Genomic DNA, 16,426 nt, shown 5'->3' with positions numbered 1-16,426 from the left:
CATGTATTAGCCTGCATTTTTGTTTCTTATAAAAGGTATTTGCAATGAATAAATCATTGAATGTGCAGAACTCTATCATTGTATCTCCAGCCTCATTTCTCTCACTGAGCCCGTGTTTTCCAACTACTGATCCTTCTTCCCTGTTCCCAACTTTTGCATTCCAGTCACCCATTATTATCAATGCATCTTGATAGCATGTTGAATCAATTTCTGACACAAAAGTTGGTAGAAATCTTCTATTTCCTCTTCTTTGGCTCTAGTTGTTGGTGCATATATTTGAATGATAGTGGTATTCACTGGACTTGTATGCGTATGGATATTATCCTATCACTCACCACATTGTATTTCAGGAAAGATCTAGAAATGACTTTTTAAATTATGAAACCAACCCCATTTTTTCTCACCTTTTCTTCCTTAGCATAGTAAATCATATGATCATCTGATTCCAAGTCATACTGACTGCTTCATAAGAGACTGACAACAGCATGATATGGTCAAAATCAGAGAAATCCTGGTTGCTTGAGACTTAGGCCATCACATCAGGGGCTGGTCAATGGGAGACAGGTGTTGAATGTTGTATGCAAAAGTAGGAAGGGTTGGTGGTGGAGTAGGGAAAGGGTGGATTAAAAAAAAAAAACCAAACAACAAAACAAAACCCAACCAAACATGTAGCAGGGTGGGCAGCAACATTGAATATTGGTCTTTTCCTAACTGGTAAATGTCCTTCATCTGCTCTTTTCTGTAGAATGCTTGTCTGTCAGATACTATTATATATACTTAAAAACTGAGACAGACTAGGAAGAAGGATTGGCCATCCACTTCCGAAATGACAGGCCTTCGAAAACCCTATGTACAATAGAGCACATTTAGACTATCATTTGGACTAACAGACATAGCAATTGAAACTGAGATCTTAGAAATGGAAACACAGAGAAAGAGTAACAGCTGTAAGGAGACACTAGTAATTGGAACGTGGAATGTGAGAAGCAAGAATGTAGAAAAATTGGACATTGTTAAGAAAGAAATGGAAAGCATAAATATTGACATACTAGGTATTGGCGAAATGAGATGGCTTGGCATGGGGCATTTTAAAAAGGAATATATGATTAGATAATATTGGTATGACAACAGTCCAGAAAAAGAGGTGCATAACAAAGTGGACTAGGGGAAGTTGGAATGGGGGGGATTACAAAACACTGAATGAATTTTTTTTAAAGTGAACTGAGGATAATACAGAGGAAAATGTGCAACAATGAATTAATGAAAGTTCAACTCTATGTAGACTTTGAATAAAATAACAGTTTAAAAAAGTAGTCTTTAAAAACAGGCTTATTCAGTGCAACAAGTCCTTTGATTTCTTAACTGGGGCGGTCATAGGTATTATTTGTGGATCCTGAAGATTGTGAGTTTCTTACAGCTGTGATAACAGAGTACCACAGAATGGAGGAATGGTGTGTATGGGGTAAAATTTAAAACAAAAGTAATTTTCTCATCCTTATTGAGGGCAGAAGTCAGAAATCAGTGTATCATCAGGGTGACACACTTACTGAAGCAGCACCTACTTAAAGTTACAGTAGAGTTTGATACCGTCTTACAAGAAAATTGAAAGTTAGGATGTTCATAGGTGCTTGGTACAAGATGAGGGAGAAGTCAGAGGACATGGATGGTTATTTCTGGGAAAGAGGAGTGAAACAGTTTTGCAGCTCTAACTGAGAAACAGAGTTGCAGCTACTGCTTTTATCATTACATTACTATGGATGTTCTGGGGAAAGAGAGGAAGAGCAACTCTGCGGCCCTGACATTTCAGCCTTTTGTTATATTATTTGGGCCATCGAGGTTCTCTTCTGTAACTACATCCTGAAGGATGGGAGTGATGATCTAAAGGAGGGGAAAGCTGTTGGGTTTAGGTAGTGGAGTTGGAAGGTGTGATGAAGGAGGGTAATGATTGGTGGTATTGTTATGGCCGAGGGATCTGCTTGGCCTAGCACAAGGACTTTCAAATTCCAAAGAGTGCAGGAGATTTGAGAGAATAGAACCACCACCACTTATCCCAAACTGGTTTGGTGCTGTTTGGAAGGTCAGCAATGACAAGAGGGTGTCTTCTTGACAGTTCAAAGAGAGACAGTCAGGAGGCAGATCAAGCCCTTGGAGGAGTGTAAAGAATTAAGGCGATCTCGCACATTAGATAGATAGATAGATAAGAAAATTTTGCAGAGTTTCCAGAAAATCTCAATATGGAATCAGGGTAGAGTCCAAGGAAGTGGAGAGAAAAAGAGAGAAAGTTAGGAAACCAGGGTTTGTTGCTTTCTGGTAGGTGCCCCTCCTGGGTTTTGGCACCAGAAATGTAAGGTCACTGGAAGGACAGAACCCACTTTAGTCTAAGAAAGACAATTTATCAAGGAGAAACCGTCAGGCTGCCTCTAAATAAGAAACCAGCATCTACTTAAAGCTATAGTGGAGTTTTATATTGTCTTACAAGGAAGTTGGGAGTTAGGATGTTCGCAGGTGCTTGGTACAGGATAAAGCAGAAGTGGGGAACATGGACAGTTATTCCTGGGAAAAGAGGGTGAAATAATTTTGCATCTCTAACAGAGATAAACAGATTTGCAGCTGCTGCTTTGATGATTACTATGCCTATCCTGGGGAAAGGAAGGGAGAGAATCTCCGTGGGCCCTCATACTGGGTTATGTGAGAATCAGAGATTCCCTGGCTTATCGATACATCTTCACCCCAGCCATGAAATAGTCTTTTTATGTAACTCATGTATCTTTTATTTTTATTTTAGAGGACACTGTTTAGACGGGATTAAGAGGACACATCCTACTCTTGTGAGGTAATGGTCTATATTGGACTACCAAAAGACTGGATGTTTGAATCCACTCAGAAGGCTGAGTGATGATCTGCTTCTCAAGACAACATAATGAAATAGTTACACTCAGAAGTATCTCAACAGCAATCAGCTTCATTTTATAGTTTTGTTCCTGTATGAAGTCCTCAACTTAAGTGACAGACTTTTTTTTTGTAAGATTACATTTACAAAGTCAGTAGTTAGAGCTTACACTATTTTATTAGCTCAGTACCCAGGCCACACAGTACTAACACTGTATCTACCCTAGACCAAACAAAATAGAGTGGATAACATGCTATTTTTTCCAAATACATTTCATGGTGAGATTTCTCTGTCTAAAGACACTGAACCCCTGGAGAGAAGACCTCAGAACTGATCCCACCAGCCCCTACACATTGGAGAGGTAGGCTGCTAGAGGGGAGAAGGAAGTCAGGTGCAGATAGGGAGGGTACAGGGATTTCATGGTTACTATTAATACCTTGTTAGTGTTGAGGGCTTCTGGCCCCTTCTCTAACACTCCTGTGTCCCATAAGGACTGTATAAATAACTCTCACACTCCCAGAAACTTTTCAACATGATCTGTGATGAGTGTTAGTCTTTCAGCTCAAAGATAGGTAAATTGATTGGCATTTCTGAGGTCTGGCTGGGCCAGTCCCACACCTAGCTGTCCACACCAGTACTCCATACTCCCTGTGACAAGATTTGTACAGTCCACAGGCATGGTTGACAGCTTCAACAGGCCACAGGGTGATGTCAACGATACTTGGTAGATGTTTGCTCAGTTATTCCTCTTCAGCCAGGGTCACATTTGAAGACTCACTTGTGAAGTCAGGAGTATTGCCTGGGAGAGGTGGTCTGAGGAACCGGATTGGATGTGAAGCGGGGTGGGGGGGTTGAGGCTTCTTCGTCTAGGTTTTTGGTAGTGAGGATTTGGTTAGTTTTGGTCCCAGGAGTCCTCTCATAGAGGTGACCTCAGGGGATTCTTAAGGAACCCTAATCTTTCTCTAAAATTATAGTAGCAGAGAGTCCAGTGAGGGCCAGGGAGTGGAATAGAGTGAGGTGAGAAGGCTGAGCAGTGACCGGGACCAGGATGAGCACAGGCTAGGACATTGACAGGGAAGAGGGGATAAGCTAGGAGTGTTGGCAACTGTGTCTCTGGACTGTGTCTCTCGGTGCTGCTGCCACCTCACATATGATGAAAAAGTCAGTGCAGAAAAGGATTAGATATGGATAGAAGCTTAAAGCAAGAGATGATGGGAAAAGAAAGGGGAAATAAGGAGTAACCCAGAGAGGGTGTTGGGGCTGAGAAAGTAGCATCAGGAGAACAAAATAGATTGAGATAGGGAGTGACTTTGAATGGATGAAGGATGAATCTGAGTTGGGAAAAAGATGGATCAGGTGAGAGTAATGGGACCATTAGGTGAGAGGCCAAGAATAGATTAAGAGAAAGGGGTGAAGCTCTGAGTATAGCCCAGTCATTGGGCACCCTGCCACACTTCCCAGTTATCTCTGGCTGTCACTAATAGCCACTTGGCCTCTGGAAGATCTGATCAGTGAAACCGTTACTAAGCTTATGGTCAGCTATGGTCAGCACATAGATGTATGTCCATGTTCCTATTGGGCAGCAGAGAAAGAGAGCTGACTGCTCAGAGTGTATATACCAACATGAATAAGAATGTTAATATCATGACACCTTTGATCTCTGGGGCTAGCTGAATTAAATTGACCCTGGTAGCAGCCAGTGATCAAGCTGTTCTATGGTATTGTCTTCCTTGGGGACAGAAAGACAACTGACAGGGGTGGATTACATGACTGGACTTTGGTAGACCCTGGAAGACACAGATAGTTTTGAAGGTGGAGGCACTGGGTATGAGAGCCTAGGAAAGCAGGGATTCAGGAAAGTGGGAAGTCTTAAAGGTTTATTCCATTCTCTTTGTCACACTTTCTCTGTTCCAGACAAACTCCTTGGTCCCTGGAAGAAGGGGCATGCTACTAGTAAGAAAATTTTCTTGATGCTCTATACCTTCCCCTGAGGTGGACTCAGGGCTGGCCGTGGAATGCTGTGACCTGGCTTCTGTGAACCAGACAAAGGAGTGGAGGCCTCAAAATGTACTCACTCTCATCTTCAAGAGAGCTAGTGTGACTGATCCACCTTAGATCCTGCAAAGAGCTGCCTACCTCATTCTTCTGTTCCATGTGTCCCCAGCATATAACTTCACCCATTGCCCTAACTGGTGGGCCCAGCACCCTATGATCAGCCTTTGTCTGTCCCCTTGGGTCTCCCTACTTTTCTTAAAACCTGAGACCCAGTTTTGACTTTACACATTTTTTCTTTTTCTTTTCTAGAGCAGAAGCAGGAATTTCTGATATGCAGGCCTGCTCAGGGACTGACTTTTCCTTAGATCACCGCTGAATTCTCTCTTCATCTCTCTCTAGAATTTTCTCTCCTTTCTGACGTTTAAAGAAGCTCATTTTGAGGCCATCCCCATCTTGTACTCAGTAGTATCTGAGGGATGTGAGATGGATGGTTAACTAACCATCCTGTCCAAGCTGCACAAGTGCCCCAGGAACTGGTACTCAACATCACTGAGTGAGCCTCCTGGACCTCACAAGGACAAGCCTGTTCAGTCCTGGTGGTGTCCTTGGCACTTCTGGGATGGCTGACCCTTGAAACTCTGGTTGTCCTTCTCCTCTGAGATTGATTAATTTATATTGGCTCCAAAGACCACCCTCTAACTGAGGTGCTGCCGCAGAAGCACTTTCTATCACTCTTTGGGGGCCTTGAGTTCTGTTCTATCTTGATCTTGTTTGTCTCCTCACAGAGGTGCAGGTGCTTTGATTATGTCATGTCCATGCTGCTATTCACACGATGGCCTGAATATGGTCCCACGTTCACAATGCCTGATTCCTTTTGAGCCTTATTTCCTCCATTCCTCTTGGTTTTTGCCACATTTCTTCACCCCTCCCTCAGTGTGATGAAGTCTTCCCCTACCATGTGCTTGTTCATCCTGAAACTGTCACTCCTATTCCCACACTCATGCCCACTGTGGCGGTGACTCCACCTAGAACAGAGTGAGGCAGTCTGACAGAGTGATCTTCTTAGGCCACCATGTATCTCCATTGCCTTATGTGGTCACACACCATATGCTACAAGGTCTAGCTGACGGTGGGCACAGCAATAACCATACAGTGAGGACCATATGCTGAGTGATTATGTGGTGAACAACCATGCAGAAAGTGACATTGTGGGGACTATTCAGTGAGGCTCTCAATGAGGATCATGGTGAGGATCACATGGTAAACAATGGTGACCTTGTAGTTAGTGACACACAGTGAAGACCAGACAGTGAGTACTATGTGGTGAGAGACACAGGGTGAGCACCACACAGTGAGAACTATGTAGGAAGGGACATACTGCATAATGAGGATCATGATAAATGATACACAGGGAGGGCAAAATAGTGGGGATTATATGATAAGTGATACAGAGTGAGGACCATGGAGGCAAGACTATATATTGAGTGGCATACAACTGATGGATGATGAGTGACATATGATGAATAAGGATGTAGTGTGGCTAACATCTCAAGTGAGGACCATAAAACAAAAAGGCACACAGCTAGGATCACACAATGAAGACCATATGGTGAAAGACACATGATTGATTACAACACAATAAGGAAAACAACAAACGATACATGGTGAGGACCACATGATGAGGATCGTGTGATGAGTGGGAGATAAAGGATAAAGAGCATCCAGTGAGAACCATGTAGCAAATGAGCACACAGCAAAGACTACATGGCATGCGACACACAGGATTATCACATAGTGAGGATTGTGTGACAAATGACAGAACTATACAGTAGAGATTATGTGACAAGATGTGACAAGTGATATAGTGAGTATCACATGGTGAGGATTACATGGCAAGCAACACAGAGTGAGGGTCACACAGTGAGGACCACATGACAAGTGACATGACACACATTGAGGATTTCAGAGTGAGGGTCATGTGGCAAGTGACCCATAGTGAGGGCCAAACAGCAAAAGCCACGTGGCAAGTGGTATTCAGTGAGAACCATGTGACAAGGGTGACATACTGAGAATCACTTAGTGAGGATTTTGTGGCAAGTGACACACAGTGAAGACCACACAATGAGGACAACATGCCAAGTGGCACATGGTGAGAACTGGAGCAAGGACAATGTGGTGAGTAATGCATGTTGAGAAGCACACAGTGATGATCACATCATGATCGCCATGTATCAAGGGCTTAGGCAGACAGTGACACATGGTGAGAACCATATAGTGAAGACCATGTGGTGAGTGAGCAGAAAAGAAATACCATATGGTGAACGACACGGAATGAGGACTGTGCCTAGAGTGATCATGTGGGGAGGACCACATAGTAAAGACCACATGGTGAATGATTTTGCCATGAAGACCACATGGCAGATACTTTGTGGCAAGAAGCCTCAGAGTGAGTGACAATGTAACGATAGTGTGATGCATTATCACGCAATAAGTGACATGCTGAGTACCACACGGTGAGGAGCACAGAGCGAAGACTACGTGGGGAGTGACGCACTGAGGGCCACGTGCTGAGCGACCACAGAGTAAAGCTAATGCAGTAGAAAGTGATCATGTAGCACTTAACCAATGCATTGAGGACCACCTGAGGAATAAGCACTCATTGAACAGGATGTGTGGAATGAGTTCCATAATAAGGTCCCATAAAGACTCAAGCTGAGTTTCTCAGTTTTGATCTTGCTGTGGACACTGGCTCTGGAGCTTTTCCAGACTGGCTGTTTTTCTTCTATGCCTCTCAAGGAGCCCTGAGACTCCCAGGTTTGCAGGTGTGCAGACCCTGGCCCAGGTATCCTGCTACAGTGGCCTGTGCTGAGATATGCCCCCTCCTAGGAAGACCTCCAACAAAGTAGATTGGCAGAATGACAGCATCATTGGACTCAAGTGTCTCAGAGATGAGGATGGTGCAGGAGAGGGTAGGTTTCAGAGCTTCTGTTCATAGGGTCTCTGTGAATCGTACTTGACCTAACAGCACCTAACAACAACAACAACAACAACAACAACAACAACAACAACAGACTTCCCTAGCAACAGGAAAGGCATGTGGTTTTACAAAAGAACCTCACGAAAAGTAGTTTAAGAGAATATGTACAAATTTATTTCATGGCCAGAAGTGCAAACACAACAAAGCAGTCCTTGGGACAGAGGCCACAGTCCCAGGTTCTGTACACAGCTCTAGAAATAAGCCTGTTTTTTAGAACTTAAAGCTGAAGGGGACATGATGAGAACTGTATGAATAATCAAGGAATGCCAACTGGAGGCCCGGTTGCCCGAAGGTGGTGTCTTCTCTGGTCTCTTGGGTTTCAGACATTCTTCCTCTGATAGGTCACTTCACCTGTAGAGGACAAAGACAGGGTGAATTGCTCTTTCTGGAATGACAGTGGTAGCAGTGAACCTGGTGGGTCCAGTAAGACAAGCACCCAAACCAAGAATCCTCAGGATAGATGCTGGCATGATCTCATGTGCTCATAGAGCCACCTGTGAGCCCCACATTCTGCCCAACAGTGAACAGACAGGCACATACTCTATGACTCACAAAACCTCACCTCCCTCATGCACCAAAGGTAATGGAGACTCTTGGGACCCTCAGGGAGCAGTGTCCCCATCTCGGAAAGCTTCTCATGGTGCTGTGCATATTTGGGATTTTTCTTACACTCACTCTCCTGTTGTGCCCACCCTCAGCCCCTCTTCGGGGACCAGGCTGCAGAGACTTTCTTCCACTCACTCCAGCCAGGCTACCTTGAATAAGGTGACCGTCGTGCTGTAGAAAAGACTCAGGAGAAAGAGGACGATGAAGGTGGAGGCCATGGCCCACAGGTTCTCGAAGCCTTCCTCCTCTGCACTCACTTCTCCGCCTATAAGGATGACAGGACACAGGAGACTGTCAGCTTGTGGTCCAGGGTAGTATCAGCAACAAAACAGAATACACATGGGACTGGGAGACTGACTTGGGGTGGCAAGCTCAGTAGACATCCAGATTTTCTAGAATTAAGTGCCAGGAGATGTTACTAATAAGCTGAGACCACTGCAACTATCGCGGGGAAGGGGAGATAGCAGGAGCAGCAGAAATCATGGCACAACGGGTAAGTAATGTAGACAGAGTGTTGGGTAGAGAGAGGGGTGCAAATGGGGGCCTTTATGCTTCTGGGCAATAGTTTTCTCCCCAAGGTTCCTGTTCTACCTCCCCTGGCTGGTTTTTGACAATAGAATCTACTAATCTTTCTGGAATAATTTCCCACCTGGGATTATTTTGCCATCTGATGTGCATTTATTAATTCAGAGCGTGAGCAAATTGAGTGTTCTGGTGACACCCACACCTAAGGAACCAGAGGGTACCAGGCAAGTAGAACTAGGGTCTGAGCCTCTAAGATGTCCTAGGCCTTCCAGGGGGCTATGGTTAGGAAGGCAGAGCTTCCTTCATAATGGTCCAGAACATTGCCCTCAACCACAGGGTGAGTGGGTGGGGGTGGTATCTCCAGGCAGCTGCTTTTCAGGACTCCTCTTGTGTCCTCTGTCCTCATGTCCACACAGGGTATAGCTTTGCTTCATGGTCTCAGTGGGCAGGCCATCTTCACTAGTTACACTTGCCCAGGCCATGAGACAGACAAAAAGACAGCTTAAGGCTCTGAAAAGAGCAGGCATGAATGGCCTGAGCGTGGTGCTGCACAGCCTTGGAGGGCTTTTGCTGATGGTTCTAGAGAGCTCTGGCCTCCATGAGCCACGTGCTGAACATCTTGGGTTGGTCACAAAGCCTGGCACTGGCATCGAGCCATAGTGTCTCCCTGTGCCCTGACTGTCATATGCCTGCTGGGATAGCTGAGGCATTTGCAGGGAGCTGACCCTGCTCTCCCTTGTCCCTCTGCACTTCTCACTGATGGAGGTGGAGGGCACTTTTAGACACCAGGTCTAAAGTCCTGACTGTCTGCTCTGAAGAGGTGAGCACAGACTCTTGGCGTTGTGTACAAGTAGGGCCTGAGGATGGACTGCATTATTGAGACTCTGGGTTGGAAGTGCCAGCTCTGTCCTAGGCCACTCCTAATTCATTTCCAGCACAAGCAAGGGCTTCCCTGAGGAGCAGATTCTGCAGGTGCGCACCATAGGCCTCTGAGTCCTTTGACCTGGCTTGGAGTCTGAGGTCTTAGTCAAGGTCAGGACTCGGCTGGCCCTGCACTCTTTCAAGCTGAGGTAGAAGGACAAGCTAACTGTGGGCAGAGTGCAGGGTGATCCATGTGCATGTGTGTCCATGTGTACCTCTGGATTCTTGTGTATCCATGCACATGTGTCTGTGTGTTTATGTGCCTTGTCCATGTGTCTGTGTATCTGTATATGTGTGATCACATATTCTTGTGTTTGTATATGTGTTAATGTGTCCGTGTGTCCATGTATCTGCGTGTGTGTACATGTACAAATGTTTGTCTTTTGCATGTATATATGTGTCCATATATTTGTGTGTGTCCATGTATGGGTCCGTGAGTGCCTGCCAACATTCTTTTGTTGGTGCACCTGCACGGGTGTTTGCACCTTTGTAGGTGTCCAAGTATATCTCTGTGTTCATGTACGTGTCTTTGTGTCCATGTGTATTCATGTGCTATATGTGCATCTGTGTGTCCAGGTATTTGTCTGCATCCATCTGTGTGTCTGTGTGTTAATGTAGGTCTGTTTGCCCGTGTATGTGTCCATGCACATTTGTATCTCTGTGTATTCCATATGTATCTGTGTGCTGATGTGTGTGTCTGTGTGCATCAGTGTCTATACGCTACCATTTGCATTTATGCATCTGTGTGTGTGTGTCCTTGTGTATTTTTATGGCAATGTGCATCTTCATGTGTGTAACTGCATGCCTCTGTGAGTGCTATGCTCCAAACATCTTTCTGGGAACATGCTAGTGGAACAGGGAGCTGGAACTTATGGGGATAAGCATACAGCATGGAGGTGAGGGTGTCAAAGGGCAGTGGAGGGGTGGAGGCGGGCAGATGGCATGCAGGCCAGAGCTGGGTGGGGGCAGCACAGGCAGGCTAGCAGTGCTCACACGGTACCAGCATCTTTTGAACTGATAGTTTTATTTCTAGTTTTCATAGCATACAACATCTCACTCATGGATATGGTTAGTTTGAACGGATGCATGCGCACACTCACACACACATACAGAGTGGCTGGCCACCAAGCAGGTGGAGCCAAGGTGAAGTGCCCAGTGATCAGTAGCAGGTGTTGGCCGTGTCAGACATCACCAGGGACACGTTGTACAGGGAGGGTTTACCAGTGGACTTGTCCACGGTCCTCTCGGTCACCAGGTGGGGCAGGGCCTCGTGGCCCACGACGCAGGTGAACGAGTCCCCGGCACTCCAGTCCTCCTCTGACACATTCAGGATACTGAAGGCGAAGTAGAAGCCATTGGCTTGGGGCTCAGGCATCGGGGCGCTGGTGACATATCTGTCAGAGGCCACAGTCTGCCCCTTGTGCATCCACTGCACAAACACATCTTTAGGGGAGAAGTCTTTCACCAGGCAGGTGATGGAGGCTGACTCCCGCAGGCTCAGCTGCTCCCGGGTAGGTGGCATCAGGTAGACAGCAGGTGCATGCTTGAGTAAGTCTGTGGGCAGAGAGACAGTGGTGAGCTGGGTAAGGAAGGCAAGATCCTCAGGAGCTGAAGATGTTGCCAAGAGAGAGCCTCACCTTTGGGCCTGGTGATGGTTTGTTTCAGGGGTGAGGGGAGGTCAGCATGGGTGACAGTGCAAGTGAACTTCTCCCCTGACTCCCAGTCCTCCACACAGACAGTGGCCTCGCCCACGGCACTAAAAGTGCCATTGGGTTGGCTCTTGGAGATTTCTTTGCTGGTATCCAGAACCTCGCCATTCTGTCGGGTCCAGGAGATGCCCAGGCTGTCATAGGTGGTCAAATCTGTGACCAGGCAGGTAAGCTTGGCTGATTTAGTGAGGAAGATGTCAGCAAAGGATGGGGATACGGCGAAAATCCGGATGCCTGTCGATGGGTCTGTTTTGGAGACAAAACAAGTTGGGTTGAGTGTTCAGTGGGAGCAAAAGTAGGGGAGATGTGTCTTCCCCAGAATGCAACAACGGATTTTGTGGCAGGGGTCCTGTGGTGGTGGGGATGTAGGGCACCCAAATGGTGAAGGTCTACCCACACCTTTGCTCCCAGGGACTATCTACTGGATGTCCCAGGGTTGTGTGTGAATTGTATCTCTGAGTGTGCTTGTGTCTATATATACACCTGTGGTGTGTACAGGTATGTGTGTGTGGTGTGTATATGTGTGGAATGTGTCTGTGTGTTTTTGTGCATGCTGTATCTCTGTGTGTATGTGCCTGTGGTTTGCATATATCTGTGTCTGGAATGTGTGGATATCTGTGTAAAGTGTATCTCTTGTATCTCTGTGTGTCTGTGTGTATCTATGTGTGTATAGTGTATCACTGCATGTGTGTGTGTGTGTGTGTGTGTGTGTGTGAGTGTGTGTGTTGAGGGTTCCTGCCTTGCTAGGAGGGACAGAGGCTCCCCTCAGGGCCCTAATCCCTCCTTAGAGGCTTGTACACTTACTGTTACCACACACAGAGGACACATTCTTCCTTATTTCCAGTCCTTTGTGTGTCACAAGGCAGGTAAACACATTCTGGCTGAGCCAGTCGCTCTCAGAGACGGTCAGTGTGCTGGTGACCTGGTAGGTCTTTGGCCCAGACTCTTTGACCTCAGGCTCAACATTGCCGGTGGTGAAGCCAGACTGCAGTGGCCTTTCCTCTCGCAGCCAGGACACTGTGATATCCTTGGGGCTGAAGCCGGTGGCCTGGCAGACTAGTTTGGAGGTGCGCTGTCCAGTGCCAGTGTCGGAGAAGGAGTCCCGGGGTGGGATGTACACGCTGACATTAGGGGACAGCTCCAAGGGTACTGTGGTGAAAGATATGAGTCAGAGGACAGTTCAGCTCACCCTAGTAATTGCAGCTCAATCTGCTCATTGCAGCCCACCACAGCCCAGTGCCACCCACTTCACTCCAGTTCGGCTCAGCTCAGTCTGGCTCAGCCCATCTCAGTCAGTATCAGCCCAGTTTAGACCAGGTTACTCTATATCAGCCCAGCTCAGCCCATATCAGCTCAGCTCTGTCCAGATCAGTTCAACTCTACTTGCCCAGTTCCGCCCTGCTTAGTGTAGCTGAACCCATCCCATATCAGCCAGGTAAGGCAGCCTGGCCTCTGCCCCTGAGGCCAGTCCCACCCAAGAAGGGTGGCAGCCTGCTTGCTCTTACCTCCGAACTTCACGTTTAGTTTCTGGTTGTTGCTGCCGTGCTTAACTTTGCACACCAGATAGTCATCACTGCCCTGTATGAGGTCCACGGAGGGGAGGAGCACCTGTGAGCTGGCCACGAACTTGCCATTCCACAGGAAAGAAGGGAAGGTCTTGAATTTCTGGGTGTCGATGGCACTGTTGTTCTTATAATCCCAGGAGAACTGGATGTTGTCTGGCAGGAAGTCACGTGCCAGGCAGCCCAGGGTCATCTCACTCTGGTCGAGCAGGGAATTCCCACAGGATAAGAGAGGGAAGAGAGTTGGGGGAGATGGGGTTGCTGTGGATCAGATGAGAAGACAAGAGATAAGAAGGGTGAGGAGCTGATCTTTTCATCTAAGTGGTCAGTAGGTCAGAGAAGCTAGACAGGTTTCCTCAGGGCCTTGTCAACCCACTCCGCCATCCCCCAAGGCCAACGTGGTGGCCCATGTCCTTGTCCAGTCTCAGGGAGCATCTCCCTATGTTGCTGCAGAACTTGTGGGAAGGGGCGAGAGGCTGTGCTTCCTATTGGGGCAGGCAGCCCTGGAATCAGCCATCCCCACTGTTGATCCTCATTTGTTGAGTCATCCTGGACCCAGCCTCTTAGCCTGCTCTCTGGGACATCTAATAACAGATCTGGGTGCCCGGACCTGACCACAGGCAGCTCAGTCAGCACAGAGCAGACCTCCTGCTCCATCAGTCTAAGACCCCAGGCACAGGTATCTTGGCACAATGTGCACAGAGCTCAGGTGAGGACATGTACAAGGGCTGTGGACTAGGACCAATGCCACACAGCCTGCTAGCTGACTGAACCTCCCCAGGTCACCCAGGGTCATGCAGCACAGTATCCTCCAGACAGTCCAGCATGGCCTGCTCCACTCACACTGGACCCACTAGACTCAATTCAGTCTATTTCAGTGGAAGCCCAAAATGCTTCCCTGACTCAGCCCAGACTAGCTCAGTCAGCTCTGGTCATTCCAGGACAGCTTGGGTGGACTCAGCTCAAATCACCCAAGTTATCTCAGTTAAATCTGCTCAACACAACCCAGTTCAGCCCAGCTCAGGCCTGTGCAGTTCAGCCTAATTCAATTTAGCTCAGATTATTCCCAGTAAACTGAACCCCACTTGGTTAAGTTCAGTTCAGTGTAGCCCATTTCAGCCCAGCTCAGCTAGTCTAGCTTAGCCCAGCCCAGCTCAGGCCGATCTAGTTCAGCCTAGTTCAGCTTATCTCGGATCACTCCAGCTAAATGCAGCTCTGTTGATTAAATTCCGTTCTGTTCAGCTCAGTTCAATGCAGCTAACCTAAGTCAAGTTCAACCAACCTTAGTCGAGCTTGGTTTAACCCGCTCAACCCAGCCTAGCCCAATGCAGCACAGTATATCTCAGCCTAGTCCAGGTCAGGCCAGTGTGGATTGTTCACTTCGTCCAGGCAGCTCACTTCAGCCCAAACCAGATGAGCCCCATTCTGTTTAGCATAGTTCCACACAGCTGAAGAATTCCAGCTTGCTTCCGTCCAATCCAGCTCAGCTCAGCCCGGTCCACGTAGCCTAGTCCAGCTAGCCTGGCTTACTTAATGCCAGCTCAGCCCAGCTAGCCTGGATTGTTTCATCCCAAACTACCCAGCTCACCCTGATAACCCAGCCTAGCTCGGCTCAGCTCAACCCAACCTGGTATAGCCAAGCTAGTCCTGCTTGCTTCACTTTAGCTCAGCTCAGTCTATTTTTTATCTAGCCAGCGTTGGTCTAACTTAAGGCAGCCCAGCTCAACCCACACCTGCCCAGCTCATTTCAGGCTTGCTAGCCCACCTCAGCTAGCCCACTTTAGCCCAATCCAGCTCAGCTTGGTTCAGCTCAGTTCGGTTCAGCTACCATAATTTAGCCCAAGCTTAGCCCAATTGAGTTCAGTCCAATCCAAGCCAATTCGGTTAACCAAGTTCAGCTCAGCCCAACTAGCTCAGCTAGGTCAATTAAACTCAGTCTAGCTAGCTCAGCTCATTTTAGTCCAGCTCAGCTCAGTTCAACGCTTTCCAGCTAGCCAGGTCCAGCCTAGCTCGGTTCAGTCCACTTCAACTCAGCCCAGCCAGCTGAGCTCACTTTACCCCAGCCCAGCCCAGCTCAGGCCAGCCTAGGCTAGTTCAGATAGTCTAGTTCAACCTAGCTCAGCTCAGCCCAGCTAGCCCAGCTCACTTCAACCCAACACAGCTTAGCCCAACTCAGCTTAGCTCAGTCCAGCTCGGTTCAGTTAGCTAGGCCAGTTCAAACCAGTTCTGATAGCCCAGCTTAGGTGGCCTGGCTCAGCTCAGCTAGTAAGCCCAGCTCAGCCCAGAGGCCAACTTTGCACAGCCCGGCTAGCCCAGCTTGCCCAGCTCAGCTTTATGCAGCCCAGCTCTGCTCTGCTCAGCTCAGCTAGCCAAGCTCAGTCCAGTAGCCCTGCTTGCTTCACACCAACCCAGCTCGGTCTAATCCAGCTCAGCTCAGCCTAACCTGGGTCAGTTCATCTCAGTAAGCCCTGTCAAGCTCAGCCTTGTCCAGCTCCGCTAGCTTAGTTCAGCCTTATCCAGTTCAGCTCAGCTAGTCAAGCTCAACTTAGAGACCAGCTCAACCCTATTGAGACCAACTCTACTCAGTACAGCTGGCCCAGCTCAGCCCTGCCCAGCCTACTTCACCTCACCTCAGCCCCAACAAGCCCAGTTATGCTCAGCTCAGCTAGCCCAGCTCAGTTCTGTCTAGCCTAACCCAGCTCTGCTTAGGTTAGCTACCTCAACCGGCTTTCTTCAGCTCAACTAGTCCAACTGTGCTCAGGTCACTAGCTCAACTCAGCCCTTTCCAGAGCAGCACAGCTCTGTCCAGCCCAGCTCAGCTCAGCTCGGCTAGCTCAGATCAGCTAGTCCAGCTCAGATCCTCCCAACCCAGCTCACTTCTGTCCAGCCTATCCCAGTCATGTCCAGCCCAGCTCAGATCCTCCCAGCCCAGCTCAGCTTGCCCAGCTCAGCTCTGCCCAGCTCAGCTAGCCCAGCTCAGTCATGTCCAGCTCAGCTCAGTCCTGTCTAGCCCAGCTCAGCTAGCCCAGCCCAGATTCTCCCAGCCCAGCTAAGCTAGCCCAGCTCGGCTCGCCCAGCTCAGCTCTGCCCAGCCCATCTCTGCCCAGCTCAGCTCTGCTCAGCTCAGCTCTGCCCAGCTCAGTCCTGTCTAGCTCAGTCCTGTCCAGCTCAGTCCTGTCCA

The 16,426-nt window shown here is 48.1% G+C and overlaps 1 gene segment (V, D, J or C); it reads right to left on the bottom strand.

The window, feature by feature from the left end:
• Nucleotides 1–11,133: 11,133 nt before the first annotated feature.
• The window catches only part of LOC102871066, a 188,969-nt gene continuing 183,676 nt past the window's right edge, over nucleotides 11,134–16,426 (bottom strand). The window contains 4 exon segments of the C gene segment in view: nucleotides 11,134–11,528; nucleotides 11,612–11,929; nucleotides 12,488–12,832; nucleotides 13,189–13,506. Coding sequence covers nucleotides 11,134–11,528; nucleotides 11,612–11,929; nucleotides 12,488–12,832; nucleotides 13,189–13,506 — 1,376 coding nt within the window.

The sequence above is a fragment of the Elephantulus edwardii genome, unplaced genomic scaffold (genome assembly GCF_000299155.1).
Source record: "Elephantulus edwardii isolate Elephantulus edwardi_28Jun2011 unplaced genomic scaffold, EleEdw1.0 scaffold00325, whole genome shotgun sequence".
Taxonomy (NCBI): domain Eukaryota; kingdom Metazoa; phylum Chordata; class Mammalia; order Macroscelidea; family Macroscelididae; genus Elephantulus; species Elephantulus edwardii.
This window is presented reverse-complemented; position numbering and strand designations above follow the sequence as displayed.